The sequence below is a fragment of the Phragmites australis genome, chromosome 6 (genome assembly GCF_958298935.1).
Source record: "Phragmites australis chromosome 6, lpPhrAust1.1, whole genome shotgun sequence".
NCBI classification, from domain to species: Eukaryota; Viridiplantae; Streptophyta; class Magnoliopsida; order Poales; family Poaceae; genus Phragmites; species Phragmites australis.
The window spans coordinates 36597030-36614908 of record NC_084926.1 but is presented as its reverse complement, the minus strand read 5'-3'; the positions used below and the strand labels follow the sequence as shown (position 1 = coordinate 36614908).

Here is a 17879-nt window from a genome sequence, read left to right as displayed (position 1 = left end):
TTTGATTTCTAATAGAATCTGAAAAAGGAGGAGGAGATCATACGCTAATTTTTTTCGTAATTTTTTTATTTATTTTCATTAGTAAAACGGATTCTATATTCATAGCCATGGCAGAGAGGCTGAAGGACGAGTGTGCGTAGTTGGTAAAAGTGGGTAAATTATTCAAAATTTAGGGTTTTTATTTGATGGGATGCCACGCACCAGCAAAGACCCAAAAAGCAGCATCATCCCTGATCTTCTGAGAGATACCTCCAACTGTTAGCTTGGCTTTTCGAAACGTCCTAGCGTTGCGCTCTTTCCATATCTTCCAGCAAACCAAAATGATAAGAGATTTGAGGCCTCTTTTAGGGGTGTTTGCACTATAAGCCATTGTTGACTACTATTGGTGGACTAAGGATATTGTCGGAGGGTTAACTCCTGTCGCAGGGATCCTGAGGGACCTCTTTTTAGAGATTCGGTCGAGGGGATGATCCTGAATATGTTCGCCGGAGAAATAAATGGGTATGAATGCGATGGCCGGTGGGGTGAAATGATCTAGTGCGGAACGGAGTAAATGCGCTGGTGTTTAAACAGGTTTGGGCCGCACGGAGGCGTAACACCTTACTCCTGTATGGATACTATAAATGCCTTGAGAATGTCCATCAAGGATGTTGCTAGTTATAAGAATGTTTGTCTATCTTAGAGCCTGAGGCTCCTTGTTCTTCGGTCTGCATGTGTCTGCTAGCTCTGGGTGCTCTCGATCTTCTCTTCTCTTCGCTACTTAGCTTGCTCAGAGATTTCAAAGCTTCAAGAACTTCTTTTACTTGTGGGTGATTGATTCACTTCAGAGTCTCTGAAAAACTCTCCTTTTGTCCGTGCTGCCGGCGGCTTTAAATACCCGCCGGCAGTAGCGTGCCCCGAACGGGTGGGGGGCACGAGTTCCAAGATACCATAAATGGAAAGGGAGTCATCATAGCCTCTGTGCGAAGTGACCGGGAGTGAAAAATGCGCCCCACGCCCGGTCATCCGTCACCATAAATGCACTGGCAACGGATGCCGTGGAGAGGGCCCACCGGGCAGCCACAGAGCGGCCCGGCGTGCCCGCCCTGTCTTGTTCTCCTGCCACAGCAGCGCGGCAGACGGAACGCCTCGGCCCTTACGACGTTATCCCGAGATGGGCCGGATAGCACGGGATGGGACCCGTGTATTTAATAACCCCACGCCCTTCTGCCAGAATGTGGCAGGAACTGACACCGAGCGTGGCGGGAGCAGTTGGGGGTGACAGGCCACGCGCGCTCTTTAAATGCGGCATTGGGCCTTTGACTGGCTGACACCTCATCAGTGGGCCCCTCGGGGGCCACTGTCAGGGGGCTCTCTGAGTCGTCGGGGAACCGAGTGCTCGGGGGTCACTGTTCACCTCCCCGAGCACTCTCTCCCGAGCATGCCCTTTCTTGATCCTCGGGGAACCGAGTGCTCAGGGGTACTATTCACCTCCCCGAGCACTCTCTTCCGGGCACACTTATACGGATCCTCGGGGGACCGAGTGCTCGGGGGCTGCTGCACGCAGCCCTGAGCACTCTCTCCCGGAACTTCCTTCAGAGGGTCCTCGGGATACTTGGGTGCCCAGGGGGCCTCCGCTCGCGGTCCTGGGCACATTTCTCCCAGTACTTAGCTTTCCTGATCGTCGGGGGACTTGGGTGCTCGGGGGCCACCGTATACCTCCCCGAGCACTTTCTTCCCGGTACTTAGACTTCGCAGATCATTGAAAAACTTGGGTACTAGGGGACCACTGACTGTGGCCCCGAGCGCCCTCTCCCGGGACTCAATCTTTTTTACCTCGCGGAGGAGACTCCACGGGATGGCACCACGTGGCGGATTGCTGGTCTGGCCTCGGGATTCGGGGACCCCCGGTTCCTGATTCACCGACAGATATTGTCAGCCAACACGTTGCTGTAATCTCCGGAAGCCCAACCCAATGCGCTAGGTCTTTCCAAATGCGCTTAGTGAATCTACACTCCGCGAAATGGTTGTGCCTAGTCTCCAGAGCATGCCTGCATAAGACACACACATGGATTGTGAGGCCATCCCCTGCGTGCCAATCTATCCGAGGTCCAGAGCCTATTTTAATTAGCCAACCAGGCGAAGAATGTGCACTTCGGTGGAGGCCACACTTTCCAAAAGAGGAGATGAAAATTGGTTTTCGAAGAACACAAGAATCGTGCCTTGTAAGCCAAGCACGCAGTGTACTCATCGTGGTACGATAGTTTCCAAGGTACATTATCATGGGCGTTGTCCTTTAGCTCAATCCATTGTGTTGCAATCCACAAGCTCACGAGCTCAGTAAGATGCTGACTTGTAATTTCATTCGGGTTTTGGAACCAAGTGTTATGAAACAATGCATCATGTGTGATAGCCTCTTTTAAGGATAGGTGCTTCGTCGTTGATGCTTCAAATAAGCGAGGAGCTAAGTCTTGCGGCCACTGCCCTTGGTACCAAGCCGAACACCAGAATAAAATCTTTTCCCCATTCCCAATTGTGGTGATTGTTGAAGCCACAAACAATGACCTATATGAGTCTCATCACAGGGCACTTCCGCACCCACCCAAGGTTTCTGACATGTAGTCCATTCCTGCCGCAACCAATGAAGCTTCAGAGTTCTAGAGAATTTGTCGACATCAAGCATGCCTAGCCCCCCACTGCTTGTAGGGTGGCATACTCTATTCCAGCTAACTTTACATTTTCCTCCAGTTAGAGCCTTAGAACCGGCCCAAAGAAATTGTCTGTGTTTGTTGTCCGATAACTTGAGCACGCACTTTGTGTGAGGCGACCGCTTTGATTAGGGTGAGGCGCCTGCTTGGGGCGATGAGAATTCCTTTCCAGGTGCAAGCTTGGATGTCGCTTTGTCTATGATAGGTTGGAAGTCTGTCCTCTACAACCGATGTGTGGAGTGCGAGAGCCCAAGGTACTTAATCAAAAAGCTTATATGCTTGGCTGGCATATCTGCGAGAATGTCATCTAAGTTAAGATGAGCACATCTGATTGGAGCCACCGTTGACTTGTTGAGATTTGTGCGCAAGCCTGTTGCATCCCCGAACAGGTCTAGGATTTTTGCTAAAGCCAAGACCTGATCATTGATTGGGGCGACGAAGAGGCACCGCATCATTATCGTACATTGATATGCGAAGATGTCCAGAGCAGCCTTTTAGCCAACTGATCAGGCCCTCCTGAACCGCAAGGTCAAAGATGCACTGCAAAGGGTCATTTGTGAGGATGAAAAGAAGCGGTGAGAGTAGGTTTCCCTATCTTAGGCCTCGGCCATGCTTAATTAGCAGGGTTGGGCATGCCATTTACAAGGATTCTCGAATAGGAGGTGGCAAGGAAGGTGGAGATCCAATTGCTCCAACGCACTGGGAAGCCCAGGTGCTAGAGAAGGGAGAGAAGATACTTCCATCGCACTGAGTCGAAGGCTTTGGTGATGTCCAACTTGATTAGCAAGGCAGGAATTTTGCTTTTTTGCAACTTCTGAGTCATGCTTCGAACTGCCAAATAGTTATCTGGATACTGCAGTGTTTGATGAAGGCGCTCTAGCATGACGATACCAGCTCATTCATATGTGGCGCGAGGTGCAGAGCTAGGATTTTTTAGAGAATATTGGTCAATGAATGAATTAGGGAGATCGTCCTGAAATCCTCAATTCTCTTGGCTCCTTCCTTTTTGGGCAGAAGTATGATGTTGGCTGAGTTTAGGAAGCTGATGGTTGAGGTTTGAAGCTCATAAAATGCCTGGAGAGCCGATACTAAGTCCACTTTGATGATGTCCCAACATGATTTGAAGAATAACCCGGTGAAGCCATCTGGTACCTAAGCTTTGTCGGCTAGCATGCAATCGATGGCGTGCTAATCTCTTGCTCTGTGAAAGGTTCCGCTAAATCCATGAGATCATGTGAGTGCAGATTAATGAGGTCCTAGTTTAAGTCAGTGAGCCGACTCGGAGGCGGAGACGAAGTGAAGTTGAGCTTGTGCCACTTTCTCATCTTGCATGGTCTCCCATCCCATGGTCATTTGAAGCCTAAGAATGTGATTTTTCCGGCGCCTTAGACTAACCCTCATATGGAAAAATTGTGTTTGTGTCCCCCTCTCTCGGGAAGGTTATTCTAGAGGCTTGTCTTTTCCGCACTCTTTCAATGACCGCGAGCCCCAAAATCCGCCTTTTCAGCATTGCGTGAAAGTGCCTTTCCCTTGTAGTAAGACACCTATCCTCTTGCGTGGCGTCTAGTCGAGCGATGACATCAACTGCCATAAGGAGCTCCATCTTTGTGGCGGGCATTATCTTTTTGCTCCACATTTTCAGCTCATGAGCCGTGTCTCGGAGCTTTTGATTTAGTACATGAAACGGATCTCGGTGGGCCACTTGTTTGTTCCAAGCTCGCTTGACAAAATCTGGGATCCCCAGAAAGCGTGTCCAGAAGTTATCAAACTTGAAGGATTTGGACTGCCTTGAGCCACTCTGGTTAGATAACAGCAGCGGGCAATGATCTGAGTGGGAGGTGGACAGGGTGTGTAAGGTGTGGCAGTCAAATGCTGAAAACCACTCAGCATTGCAAAAGGCCCTATGAAGCCTAACCATGGTTGGAGCGCGCCTTTCGTTGCTCCAAGTATATTTCCTATTCTGAAGACTGCAGTTGTTAAGGGTTCTACGAAAGCGGCTCATATGCCGATGGTTGATGTTGGAGTCACTTTTGTCATCAGCTTTTTCAAGATTTGGTTGAAGTCGCCAAATAGTAGCCATTTATGCCCTGAAGGGGGTTTGATGCTATAGAGCTCCTGGAAGAAGGTTGGTTTTCTGGATTCATTTGTGGGGCCGTACACCGATGTTAGGACGAAGGAGGTTGTGCATTCTTTAATTTTTCACATTTGCGCTGATGTGGTAGTCTCCCGTTGTGATGCTCTGGACGTCTATAAAGCTATCATCCCACAGGACTAGTATTCCGCCCTGGCTCTTCTGACTCTAGTAGCCGGTCTATGAGCGAAACAATTCTACCTGCCCGGCGCTATAGCAGGCCTGACTGCCGGCTGGAGACTGCACAGCTTAGTTTCTTGAAGGCACAGTATATGGAAATTGGCCGTAGCAATCATCTCACAAACCGCGTTACACCGAGCTGTTGAATTCAGACCACGCACGTTCCAAGACAGAAGTACCGGAGGTGCTGGTCTGGGAAATAAAAGCACAGCCCGCTAGCTTTAGTCTGCAACGATTTGCAAAGTTCATTAGGACAAACAGAACTGACGACAGAAGTCTTCGCAACATGGTTGCATGGCTGACAAACATAAAAAACACAGGAGGTCTCCAAAACAACACAGATGCCTGACGAAACATGACAGACGACATGGAAACAACAAAGAACAACACAGTTGAATGAAGGAGGAGACACAAAACCAAAGGACATTGAACCAATCTGAAGTTTAATTATATGGTACAATACCCAGATCTTAGTTGACCTCTTCTAGATGTGGTCAGGCAAGTTGTAAGTCTGAGTCATAATTGGACAACTGGTATAACATAACGAATTCTTTCTCGATTACTTTGTCACGTAGATTGGACCATGCTATGAATGGACCAATTGATCATGCCTACTGGTGTTTTAAGATGCACCAACTAGTTGGGTTCGAGTCTAGAAAAATCCAACATGCTCATTAGTTTCGCTAACTATTTCCGATCGAACCATGAAGGGTATACCAAAGGAGGGCTAAATTTCGTTTGCGTCTAATGTTGCGACTGCTTGAGAACCTCATTATGGATATACGTGTTCCACACATTGAGCATTTGTAATTCTATGAAAAAACCATGCAGATGCGAAGGAAAGATAACTCATGCTAGCTCCGAATAACTGAAGCAGATGACCTGATATGCAGCAAATACTTTTGCTACCAAATCTTTCTTTGCATAAAATTTTTGTTCGCCAGACAAACTAGAGTTCGCTTACTGGACTAGATCAGTTCACCGATTTATCTAGGTTATACCAATCGTACTTACCATTGGCTCCACGCACCACCCATCCGGTCTAATAGCCCAAAAAAGTAAATCCTCTTTATTTGCTGGAGAGTCGCCAATGAACACATCGACATAACCGAGTCACGAGGGCGTGGAAGGGATCATACCATCTAAGCCATTTTATTTGATATCCCTGGAGAAAGCAGCAATTAGCAAATACTTGGATAGATTTGGGTCGTTTCCATGATCGAGTACCACGCCAGTTATTGGCATGACCAAACTTCATACGAAGTACTCCGATAAATGCCAGTAGTGGTTCAGGCTGAGTTTTTATCTGATTTTGGGGGATAATGATTAGAACGTGTAGATGTTTAAACATCTCTTTGAAGGAAATTCTAACTGTTTGAATCCGCACATGGTACGTATGTGCGTCCCACTTGTACTTGAAAGAAAGAAGAAAACAATAGCTAGCTGCGCACTACAATTGCGGCAATGCCGGCAACCCGGCCGCTGCAGCCATCGTAACCCGTCGCCGCGGCGAGAGGTCAGACCGGCACAGAGGACACGTTGCGTGCGAGTGCAGCCACACGTCGATGCACCCTACGTGGAACAGGTGCCGGCACTCGGGTAGGCTGCGCACCATCTCCCCGCCGCGCACGTCCTCCAGGCACACCGAGCACGTCTCGCCGCCGGCGAGGTCGTCGCGGCGCTCGTAAGGGAATGCCGGCAGCGCGACATCAATGGCCGCACCGGTGGGCCCGAACTCGCCAGCCGTGCCCGCGCGCCTCCCGCTCCCACACACGATGCTCCTGGGCGCGAGGCACCACGCGGCGCCAACAAGCGCCGCGGCCATGCATATGGCGGCGAAGGCGCACACCTCCCAGATGATGACAGACGCGGCGAGCACGCAGGACACGACGATCAACGCGCAGGCGTCGGCGACGGCGCCGCTGAAGAGGCCATAGTCGTCGTCGTCACCGCCCCCGCCGGAGATCGCCGAGAGGCTCGTGTACAAGCTTGACATGATCGTTAGAGTGTGCTATGCTACTTGACAGTTGCGGCCTGTTAGATAGAATCAGATTTTTGTAATCTCTCTTATATACATGGTATAAGATATGGCTGGTATAGGTAGTTGTTATATAAGGAATGATAGATTTTCTTGTTGTGAATTTTAACCAGCCATATCTATTCCTTGTATATCTGTAATCCATGCAAAGGGATTTTCTTTGCCTATTTAACATGCAGCCGCCGGCCAGGAAGATGCACGGCGTTCACCCAAACTTCTGCACCTCTGAGTTTTTACATGGTACCAAGAGCCACAAACAATTAGATCCCATCTACAATGGCTACCTCCTCCAATGCCATGAACCCCCTCTTCGGCATCCCCATCTCTGAGAAGCTGTCGAAGAACAACCATGCTATGTGGAAGGCGCAAGTCCTCGCTGCCGTCCGGGGTGCGCGTCTAATGGGGCATCTCACCGGTGCATCTTCAGCACCTCCTGCTGAGATCGATAGCAAGGTGGCCGACAAGGCCACCAAAGTTTCCAACCCGGCATATGAGGAGTGGTATGCCACGTATCAACAGATCCTGGGGTACATCTTCGCCTCTCTTTCAAGGGAGGTTTTCGCCCAAGTTGCTGCGAAGGAGACTGCAGCGCAGGCATGGAGTGCGATTGAGACTATGTTCTCGTCGCAAACTCGTGCGCGTGCCGTGAACACGCGTATTTCTCTGTCAACAACCCAGAAAGGGAACCAATCTGTTGCAGAGTATGTTGGCAAGATGAAGACCCTCGGCGATGAGATGGCTGCTGCCGGAAGACCTCTCGATGATGAAGAACTTGTTGAGTATATACTCACGGGCCTCGACTTCGACTTCAATCCGATAGTCTCTGCCCTTGTTGCAAGGACGGAGCCTGCTTCTGTGAGCGAGGTGTACGCTCAACTTCTCGCCTTCGAGACTCGCATGCAGCTCGTCGGTGGTGGGAACTCCTCCGGCTCCTCGGTCAATGCGGCGAACCGAGGAGGACGTGGTCGCAGTAGCGGCCGTGGGCGTGGCGCCGGGCGTGGCCATGGCGCTGGACGCGGCCGCGGTGGAGACAGCTACAACAACTCGCACCAAGGCTTCAACAATGGCGCGCGTAGCAACACCAACACCAACCGGAGGGACAACATCAACAACACACAATCAGGACCAGTATGTCAAGTGTGCCGCAAGGTTGGACACACTGCTGACAGATGCTGGCACAGGTATGATGAAACTTATGTTCCAGATCAGAAGAACGTGGCGGCGGCTACCAATTCCTATAATGTGGACACCAACTGGTACACTGACACGGGGGCTACCGACCACATCACTAGCGAGCTAGAGAAGCTTTCAGTTCGTGACAAGTACAATGGCACAGATCAGATCCACACTGCTAGTGGAGCAGGTATGAGTATTAGTCATATTGGCCAATCTACTATTCATACCCCTAATTGCAATCTTCATCTTAATAATGTTCTTCATGTTCCTAAAGCTACGAAAAATCTCGTTTCTGTACATCGTCTTGCTACAGATAACAATGTCTTTTTAGAGTTTCATCCTAATTTCTTTTTGATAAAGGACCGGGACACGAGGAGCACTCTGCTTAGAGGTACTTGCCGACAGGGGCTGTACCCGCTTCCACATATGTTGCATGCAAAGCAAGCTCATGGAGTCAATAAACCATCCTTTGATAGATGGCATAGCCGCCTAGGTCATCCTGCTGCACCTATCACTCAAAGAGTCGTTAGGAATTTTAATCTTCCTTGTTTAGCTGAGTCCAATAAAACCTCAGTTTGTGATGCTTGCCAACAAGCAAAGAGTCATCAGTTGCCGTATCCCAAATCTACCAGTGTATCCATTCATCCTTTACAGCTTGTGTTCTCTGATGTTTGGGGTCCAGCACCTGATTCTGTTGGAAAATACAAATATTATGTCAGTTTTATTGATGATTTTAGCAAGTTCACTTGGATATATCTTTTAAAGTTTAAATCTGAGGTTTTCCAGAAATTTCATGATTTTCAAAATCTTGTTGAACGGCTCTTTGATAGAAAAATCATTGCCATGCAAACAGATTGGGGTGGTGAATATGAAAAACTCAATTCGTTTTTCAGCACAATTGGTATATCACATCTTATTTCTTGTCCTCATGCGCATCAACAGAATGGGGCAGCTGAGCGCAAACATAGGCACATTGTTGAAGTGGGTCTATCTCTTTTGGCACATGCGCATATGCCTCTAAAGTTTTGGGATGAAGCTTTTCTTGCTGCTACCTATTTAATCAATTGTACTCCTAGCAAGGTGATCAACTATTCTACTCCTCTTGAACGGTTGTTTCAAATCAAACCTGAATACTCATCCTTGAGAGTGTTTGGGTGTGCTTGTTGGCCTAATCTTCATCCTTTTAATAATCGCAAGCTTCAATTCCGCTCCAAGCAGTGTGTTTTTCTTGGGTACAGCAATTTGCATAAAGGATTCAAGTGTCTTGATGCTACCACTGGACGTGTCTATATTTCAAGAGACGTCGTCTTTGATGAAAATGTTTTTCCCTTCTCAAAACTTCATCCCAACGCCGGTGTTCGGTTGCAATCTGAAATTCTTCTTCTTCCTCCAACTTTGAAAAATCCAAGTCTTGGGGATGAATATGTAGATGGTCATGTGCCTAATGCTTCTGATAATAATGGTTCTGTTGAAGAATTACAGGTTATACAACAGGTACTGGACATAATGACGACGGAACTGAAACCAGGGCTGATTCTCTGACTGAATCACCCTCGGGATTGGTTCCTGACGGCAGCACAGGCGTTCCCGCACAGGACTCTGCCGGTGAATCCCCGCTGCGCCAGCCCGAGCGTGACATGCGGCGCGCGGAGACAGGGGAGGCAACATCAGCACCAGATTCAGTGGATTCAATGTCCCCTAGCACCGGATCTTCTACGCCTACACCCGCTACGTCGGAGGGGTCTCATGCACATCTGCCGGTACCTCTGCCGTCTTCAGCGCCAGGTCCAAGAACACGGCTCCAAGCTGGTATTCGTAAGCCTCGTATATATACTGACGGTACTATACGCTATGGATGTTTTACTTCATCTGGTGAACCACATGATATTAGTGAAGCTTTGAGAGATAAAAATTGGAAAAAGGCTATGGATATAGAATATGATGCTCTTATTAAGAATAGAACTTGGCATCTAGTTCCACCAACAAAGGGGAGAAACATTATAGATTGCAAATGGGTTTACAAGGTTAAATGTAAAGCTGATGGAAGTTTAGACAGATATAAAGCTCGCCTAGTTGCAAAAGGGTTTAAACAAAGATATGGCATAGATTATGAGGATACTTTTAGTCCAGTAGTCAAAGCTGCGACTATCAGAGTTGTCCTATCCATTGCAGTCTCAAATGGTTGGAGTTTGAGGTAACTTGATGTTCAAAATGCTTTTCTTCACGGTATCTTAGAAGAAGAAGTGTATATGAGACAACCTCCAGGATATGAAGATAAAACTATGCCAAATTATGTGTGCAAGTTAGATAAAACTTTATATGGGTTAAAACAGGCACCTCGTGCATGGTATGCGAGGCTGAGTGCTAAGTTATATGATCTTGGTTTCAGTTCCTCAAAGGCAGACACATCATTGTTTTATTTCAGTAAAGATAATGTGACGGTTTTTGTGTTGATTTATGTGGATGATATAATAGTTGCAAGTTCAACTCAAGAAGCCACCTCAGGACTCCTACGCAGTCTAAACAAGGAGTTTGCACTGAAAGATTTGGGAGAACTACATTACTTCTTGGGTATAGAGGTAAACCAGGTACGTGATGGAATTATCTTGACACAAGACAAGTATGCTTCGGATTTGTTGAAAAGAATTGGTATGATTGATTGCAAACCAGTTAGCACTCCTCTATCTACTAGTGAGAAATTGTCTGTTTTTGAGGGTGAGCCGCTAGGTGATAAAGATGCAACACAGTATAGGAGTATAGTTGGTGCAGTATTTAACCCTTACAAGACCTGACATTGCCTTTTCTGTAAACAAAGTGTGTCAATATTTACATGCTCCTACAGTGATACACTGGGCTGCCGTAAAGAGGATATTGAGGTATTTAAAGCAGTCCACTAAGATTGGACTAAAGATTAGCAAGTCTAAGTCATTGCTTGTTAGTGGATTTTCAGATGCAGATTGGGCAGGATCTATAGATGACAGAAGGTCTACTGGAGGTTTTGCTATCTTTCTTGGATCTAACTTGGTCTCGTGGAGTGCACGCAAACAAGCAACAGTTTCAAGGTCTAGCACTGAGGCAGAATACAAGGCTCTTGCAAATGCTACTGCCGAGATAATGTGGATTCAAACTTTGTTGGTAGAAATTGATATACAATGTCCGTCTGCAGCTAGACTATGGTGTGATAATATTGGGGCAAAATATCTTTCTGCTAACCCTGTTTTTCATGCTCGAACGAAACACATTGAAGTGGATTATCATTTTGTTAGGGAACGAGTAACAAGAAAATTACTGGAGATTGATTTTGTTCCTTCAGCAGATCAAGTTGCAGATGGCTTCACCAAGGCATTGACTGTGCGACAGTTAGAAAATTTCAAACACAATCTTAACCTAGCTCGGTTATGATTGAGAGGGGCTGTTAGATAGAATCAGATTTTTGTAATCTCTCTTATATACATGGTATAAGATATGGCTGGTATAGGTAGTTGTTATATAAGGAATGATAGATTTTCTTGTTGTAAATTTTAACCAGCCATATCTATTCCTTGTATATCTGTAATCCATGCAAAGGGATTTTCTTTGCCTATTTAACATGCAGCCGCCGGCCAGGAAGATGCACGGCGTTCACCCAAACTTCTGCACCTCTGAGTTTTTACACGGCCAACGTTTTCGCGCGCGGCAATAATAAGTAGTCGGTGTTCCCTTTCGGAGAGCGCGTCGAGCGGCCGCAGTTTAGTGGCTCAGTAAGTACTTTTTAAGTTTGTGTTTGAGGTGCGGATCATGTTTAGACTACGGCGAGATGATAGTAACCATGTTTCCTTGCCATGTTTATCACCGTGTAGCTTCTGAACGCCGGCTACAGCACGTCCAAGCTGACAGCAGCAGGGAAGATAGCGTCTGAACACCATGTTTCTAGAACATGTTGCGTCCTTGATCTGCAGAATCCGATCGAGGTGAATGACAACAACAGGGAAGATAGTGAAAGTTTTTCTTTTCTAACGACAAAGAGCGAAAGCATTTCTGTTAATTGGATGGGATGGTACATAAAACTTATCGGAATGGATGTCACCTAAGTGAGCAATTTATTTCTGCACCAAGTAATTGCAAATGTAAGGAACGCAAAATTATCGTAAGCCTTTTGTTGGGGATGATCTCCCCCCCCCCCCCCTCTTCGGAGGATAGCTCGAAGACCCACCTGCTTGTCACTTTCAAGGACTGCAGGTGAAGGTTGCGAAGATCGCGAAGCACCATAGGTCGAAGGATGTAGGCGTGCCTGCAGTCCCGACTTCCCGTGTCAGCGAAGTCGATGGCGATCCTTCGGCCGAAAGCCGAAGTCCATGTCAGTGATTCTGATTGACTGCAGTGGGCGAAGGTAGCGGTCGGCCTTCGCTCTGGAGCCAAAGGCCAACTCAGGGCAACGGAATGGAGAAGACTTCGGCGGATTTCCGAAGCCGAAGACCATGACTGGATAGCGGGGCCCGCTTTAGCCGCCCAGGGTAGAGTTATGATTATGTAAATATGCTTAATTGTACCATAATGCCCCCGAATATTCCAAGAATGTAGCAGGTAAGGGGGTAGGAACTGTAAACCACGCCTGAAGTGGTCGAGTACGGGCTATAAATAGGGTCATACTGTACCCGAGAGGTAAAAAAAATCAAAAATAGTTCTATCCCAAGCACGTGTCACCCCGAGGACCCTTCGGTATTTCTGTAAGCGAAGATCCACCTTGTCTGGGATTTCGGTCCCAACAGTTGGCGCCGTCCGCGGGGATCGAACCCATCGAAGCCATGCCACCTAAGAAGAAGACGAAGCCAACTGGTACAGTGGAGGCGTTGCTGGAACCTTCAGCTGGGGCCGGGGCTTCGGTCGAAAGACCCCCTTCGGCGCTGCCACGGTCAAGCAATGCTTCGGCCGGCGGAGCTTCGGGCGGACACGAGCAATGCTACGGCGTTGAAGTAGCGCCACCAGGAGGCAATGATGACAGACACGAAGAAGCCATCCATATAAATACAGAGCCGGTGCAGGTCACGAAAACAAGCGATCGCGCACACTTCGAGCCTTCGACAAAAGAAGGGGGGAAGGTGCGAGACGAAGAGTGGGAAGACCTTGATGACTTCGCAGAATATGAAAACGAAGATGAAACACAGGAGGAAAGGACAGCCAGGCTAGAGGCCGAAGAGCTGGAAAGGCAGATTGCGCAGAAGAAGCGCATGTTAGATAGTCTAGCAGCAAGCCGAAAAGCTGCAGAATATCGCAGACGGGCAGAGGAAGATAGGAAAACATTGGAAAAATGCAAGAGGAAATTGAATGATACATCGAGCGGAAGGAATGTCTCGCCAAGTGACGCTGCACGGTGACATGGCACGAACTTCGCAGGACCTTCGACGGCGGTCGTCCGCGGGAGACCCAGAATCTCCGCTAGCCATGGAGCTGCAGAACCAGCCATGGCCACCGGGCTTCAAGATGCCCAGAGTAGTAATGTTTGACGGGGAGTCAGACCCAAGGGAATTTATGATGAGCTTCGAAGCGGCTGTCGAGTCTGCCGGAGGAGACGGCGCAACATTGCCGAAGGCCTTCGTATTGGCTATAAAAGGGATAGCAAGATATTGGTACTCCGTGTTGCCCCCGGGATCCATATACTCATGGGAGCAATTGCGTAATGCCCTGTACAGCAACTTTCAGGGAAATCGGGCAGACAAGATCACCGCGAGTGACCTCTTCGCATTGAAGCAGCAGCCAACAGAAACATTGCAGAGCTACATGCGCCGCTTCGTGCACATACGTTGCCAAGAGAAGGGGCTGAGCGAAGACACAATCATCGATGCGGCAATACAGGGCATTAGAGAGGGATTATTAGCAGGAAAGCTTACAAGAAAAAGACCCGGGAGTGTACAAGAGCTGCTCAATAAGATGGAAGAATACGCGAGATCTGAGCTCGATCATCTTCGAAGGAAAAATAAAATGGTAGCCTCCAAAGTAGTAAAAACAAATACATTGGCCAGAGAGGCAGGCACTAGCAACCCTAGAGACAGATTGCGGCATGCGAAGAAATGCGAAGCATCTGACTATACAAGGCAAAAAGAAGTCAACCAGATAGACTCTGGCCCAAGTGGCAGGCGAAGCTCAGAGTGCGGCTATTCGAGGAGGCCGAACCAGTAGAGGAAGGGGCCGTGGGGGCCGAGGTGGACGAGTCCCGCAGGACCCGGCCATGTTTTACTGCGAGCTGCATGGTGAAGGAGCCGGCCACAGGACCAAGCAGTGTCCGCAGGTCGTGGCCATGAAAGACAGCTTGGCGAAGCAATCTTTCGATGAAGCAAGAACCATACACCACGCAACAAGTTTCAGGAGAAGCAAAGCGTGGGAAAACCCCAATCCGAGCATGACGTTTGCCAACCAGTGGTGACCGATGCTGGCACCACAATATGCACATGCAGCCTCGGCTCAACTGGATCAAACGAGGCAACTGACCCTCCAAGGGGAGCTACCTCCGCCACCACCAAGGCCTACGATAGAAGCACCACCAGAGAGCAGTAAGTCCGTGAACACGGTAAATCGTGGATACAATGTGGTGTTGGCTATCTCAGGGGGATCTAACCAACAGACAGAATCTAAGAGACAGCGGAAAGAATACATGCGAAGGGTCAACCACGTCGGGGTGGAGCCAACGTACATTCATTCAAGGTGGTCAACCGTTCCTATTACATTCTCACAAGAGGACATGAGGGTCTTAGATTACCCACACACAGATGCCTTCGTTATCACAGCAAACATCTCGAGAAACGAAGTGCATAGAATCTTGATAGATGGAGGAAGCTCAGCGGATATCATCTTCGTGGATGCCTTCGACAAAATGGGTCAACGTCGAAGCGACCTGTATCAAGCTGGATCACCATTGCTAGGCTTCGGCGGGAATGCAATCAATGCTCTGGGAAAGATAACAATCCCAATGTCGTTTGGCGAAAGGACAAATTTCCGGACGGAAGATATTACCTTCAATGTGGTTGACATTAATTACCCATATAATGCGATATTTGGTAGGGGAGTCTTGAACACATTCGGAGCAATACCGCACCACGTGTATTTGTGCATGAAGATGCCTGGTCCTGAAGGCGTCATAACGGTGCTTGGAGACCAGCGAGTGGCCCGACGAATCGAAGTGGGAATCACTCCAGGACGGTGAAATGTCCACATGGTGATGGAACCTTCGGCAAATCAAGAGGAGAGCGATATCCAGCCAAAGATGAACAAAGCAGCGAAGGCTGTAACGGAGGGAGCAACTAAAATAGTACCGTTACATCAAGAAAAACCAGATAAAAAAAGTCACCATAGGAGCGGAGGCCCCAGAGGAGGATCAGCAACAACTCATAATGTTTCTCCGCAGCAATGAGGATGCCTTCGCTTGGTCTCCGAAGGACCTACAAGGAGTAAGTAGGGAAATCATTCAGCATAGCTTAAATGTAGATCCTGGTGCGAAGCCAAGGAAGCAAAAGCTTAGAAAAGCTTCGAGTGAAAGGAAAGAAGCAGCAAAGGCTGAGGTAAAAAAGCTGCTCGATGCCGGAGTGATACGTGAAGTGTTGCACTCAGAGTGGCTAGCTAACCCAGTGTTAGTCAAGAAAAGCAACAGAAAGTGGAGAATGTGCGTCTACTTCACAGACTTGAACAGGGCTTGTTCGAAGGATGATTTCCCATTACCTAGAATTGATCAGCTGGTGGATTCCGCGACTGGTTGTGAGATGTTAAGTTTCCTAGATGCATACTCGGGGTACCACCAGGTCTGGATGGCAAAGGAAGATGAGGAGAAGACGAGTTTCAGGACCTCCTTCGGCATATACTGCTTTGTGAGGATGCCCTTCGGACTCCAAAATGCTGGCGTAACCTTCACCAGGTTGGTGCAAACAGTGCTAGAAGAAGCCAACATAGTGGTCAAAAGTGCCAAAAGAAGCCAACATCTCGAAGACCTGCGTGAAACATTCGGAAGCTTGCGAAGGGCGGGACTAAGATTGAATCCAGAAAAGTGCGCCTTCAGAGTACAATCCGGAAGGCTATTAGGGTTCTTGGTGTCGAAGAGAGGCATCGAAGTGGAACCCCAAAAGATACAGGCGATAATAGATATGAAACCTCCACAAAACAGAAAGCAAGCACAACGCTTGGCAGGGAGGTTGGCGGCACTAAACAGGTTCATTGCAAAATCTGCAAAGCGAAGTCTACCTTTCTTCAAAATGTTGAAAAGCTCCGACCCATTCAGATGGGGCGCGGAGCAACAAGAAGCCTTCGATGAATTGAAAAACTATCTGACGAAGCTCACAGCACTTTCCAGCCCCGATCCAGGCGCAGATTTGTTGTTATACATAGCGGCATCCCCTTCGGCAGTGAGCGTTGTACTCGTGCAGAAAAGACACGAAGACAACAAATTACGACAGTTCCCAATATACTATGTGTCAGAAGCTCTCGCAGGCCCGAAGAGGCTCTATACGGAACTGGAAAAAGTAGCATATGCACTCGTCATGGCATCTCGCAAGCTTCACCATTACTTCACAGCTCACAAGATTACAGTACCAACCTCCCTGCCCCTTCACGACATGTTTGAGAACAGAGAAGCTATAAGAAGAATGGCGAAATGGGTAGCGGAAGTCACCCCATTCATGGTTGTTTTTGTGGCAAGAATATCGTTGAAATCTCAAGCGTTAGCGGACTTCATAGCAGAATGGACTCCGCTAACCGAAGCCCCAGAAGAAGAACCGTCGAACCAGTCTGGATCGCATATTGCGATGGGGCGTGGGGAGCTACAGGAGCAGGCATGGCAGCCGAAGTAAATGCCCAAAAAAGCAAAGTAATAATAATTGTAAAAGCAACCTTTATTCTGCAAAGCAGTCAACGTCAGGACCAATAAAATCCTTATACCATTGACTAAAAGCAAATTGAAAGGCTATGCCTTGACTTGCATTAAAATGCATGGTTGGGTCCAAAGGGGACCCAACATGAGTCGAAGCCAATGGAGATGCACGAAGGGCATCTTCGCCTCCGGTGTGTTCAACTAGTTGCGAAGAGGGCCCACGACGGTAGCAAAGCTACGGCTGGCGAAGTGGGAGCCCGCCGTCGTCTTCGAGCTCAATCTTCGGCTCAATGAGCATAGGCCTACGCTCAACGTCTCCGCGCGCGGTACGGCACAAGTTGCGCTCAGCTCGGCGGTTAACTAATATCGAAGGGCTAAAAGATTTCCAAAATGCTTTAGTCCTAGTATTCATGGCATCGTATGCCTTACACTTTGCATGCCAGTACCGCTCGAACTTAACATCCGGATGACGGCGGCGAAATGATTCCCAGCAAGACCAAGACACAAAAAAATTGTCTCTCATCATGGTAACGGGGACAGCCTCTTCGGCTACCTGCGCAGTGTCCGAAGGGAGGACCTGCGCAGGGAGCGCAACAAGTCGAGAACATTTCGTAACAAATATAATATTACATATTACATCGTCAATATATAATACATCGCACCATCATATAAGGAAAACTCAATAAACAAAATGACGCTTCGCGCTGAGTCATCCCACCTTCCCAGTATCTTCGGCCGCCGCGGTTGTAGCTTTAGACGAGGGATCATCCCTCGCCTTCACCTGCAAAAGAAATATTTCTTAAGAGTGCATGACCAAGAACACAACAAAAACATTGA

The 17879-nt window shown here is 48.2% G+C and overlaps 1 protein-coding gene and 1 non-coding gene across 2 annotated transcripts; one reads left to right on the top strand and one right to left on the bottom strand.

Annotated features, from left to right (window-relative positions):
* Window positions 1-6448: 6448 nt before the first annotated feature.
* On the bottom strand, window positions 6449-6994 carry LOC133923182 (NEP1-interacting protein 1-like). Its single transcript, XM_062368611.1, has one exon. The coding sequence runs from the start codon at window positions 6992-6994 to the stop codon at window positions 6449-6451; it is 546 nt and encodes a 181-aa protein (XP_062224595.1).
* Window positions 6995-7789: 795 nt separating this feature from the next.
* Window positions 7790-7928, top strand: LOC133923328 (small nucleolar RNA Z247). The gene has a single exon (XR_009910586.1). It is a non-coding gene; the product is annotated as a small nucleolar RNA Z247 (small nucleolar RNA).
* The last annotated feature ends 9951 nt before the right edge of the window (window positions 7929-17879 follow it).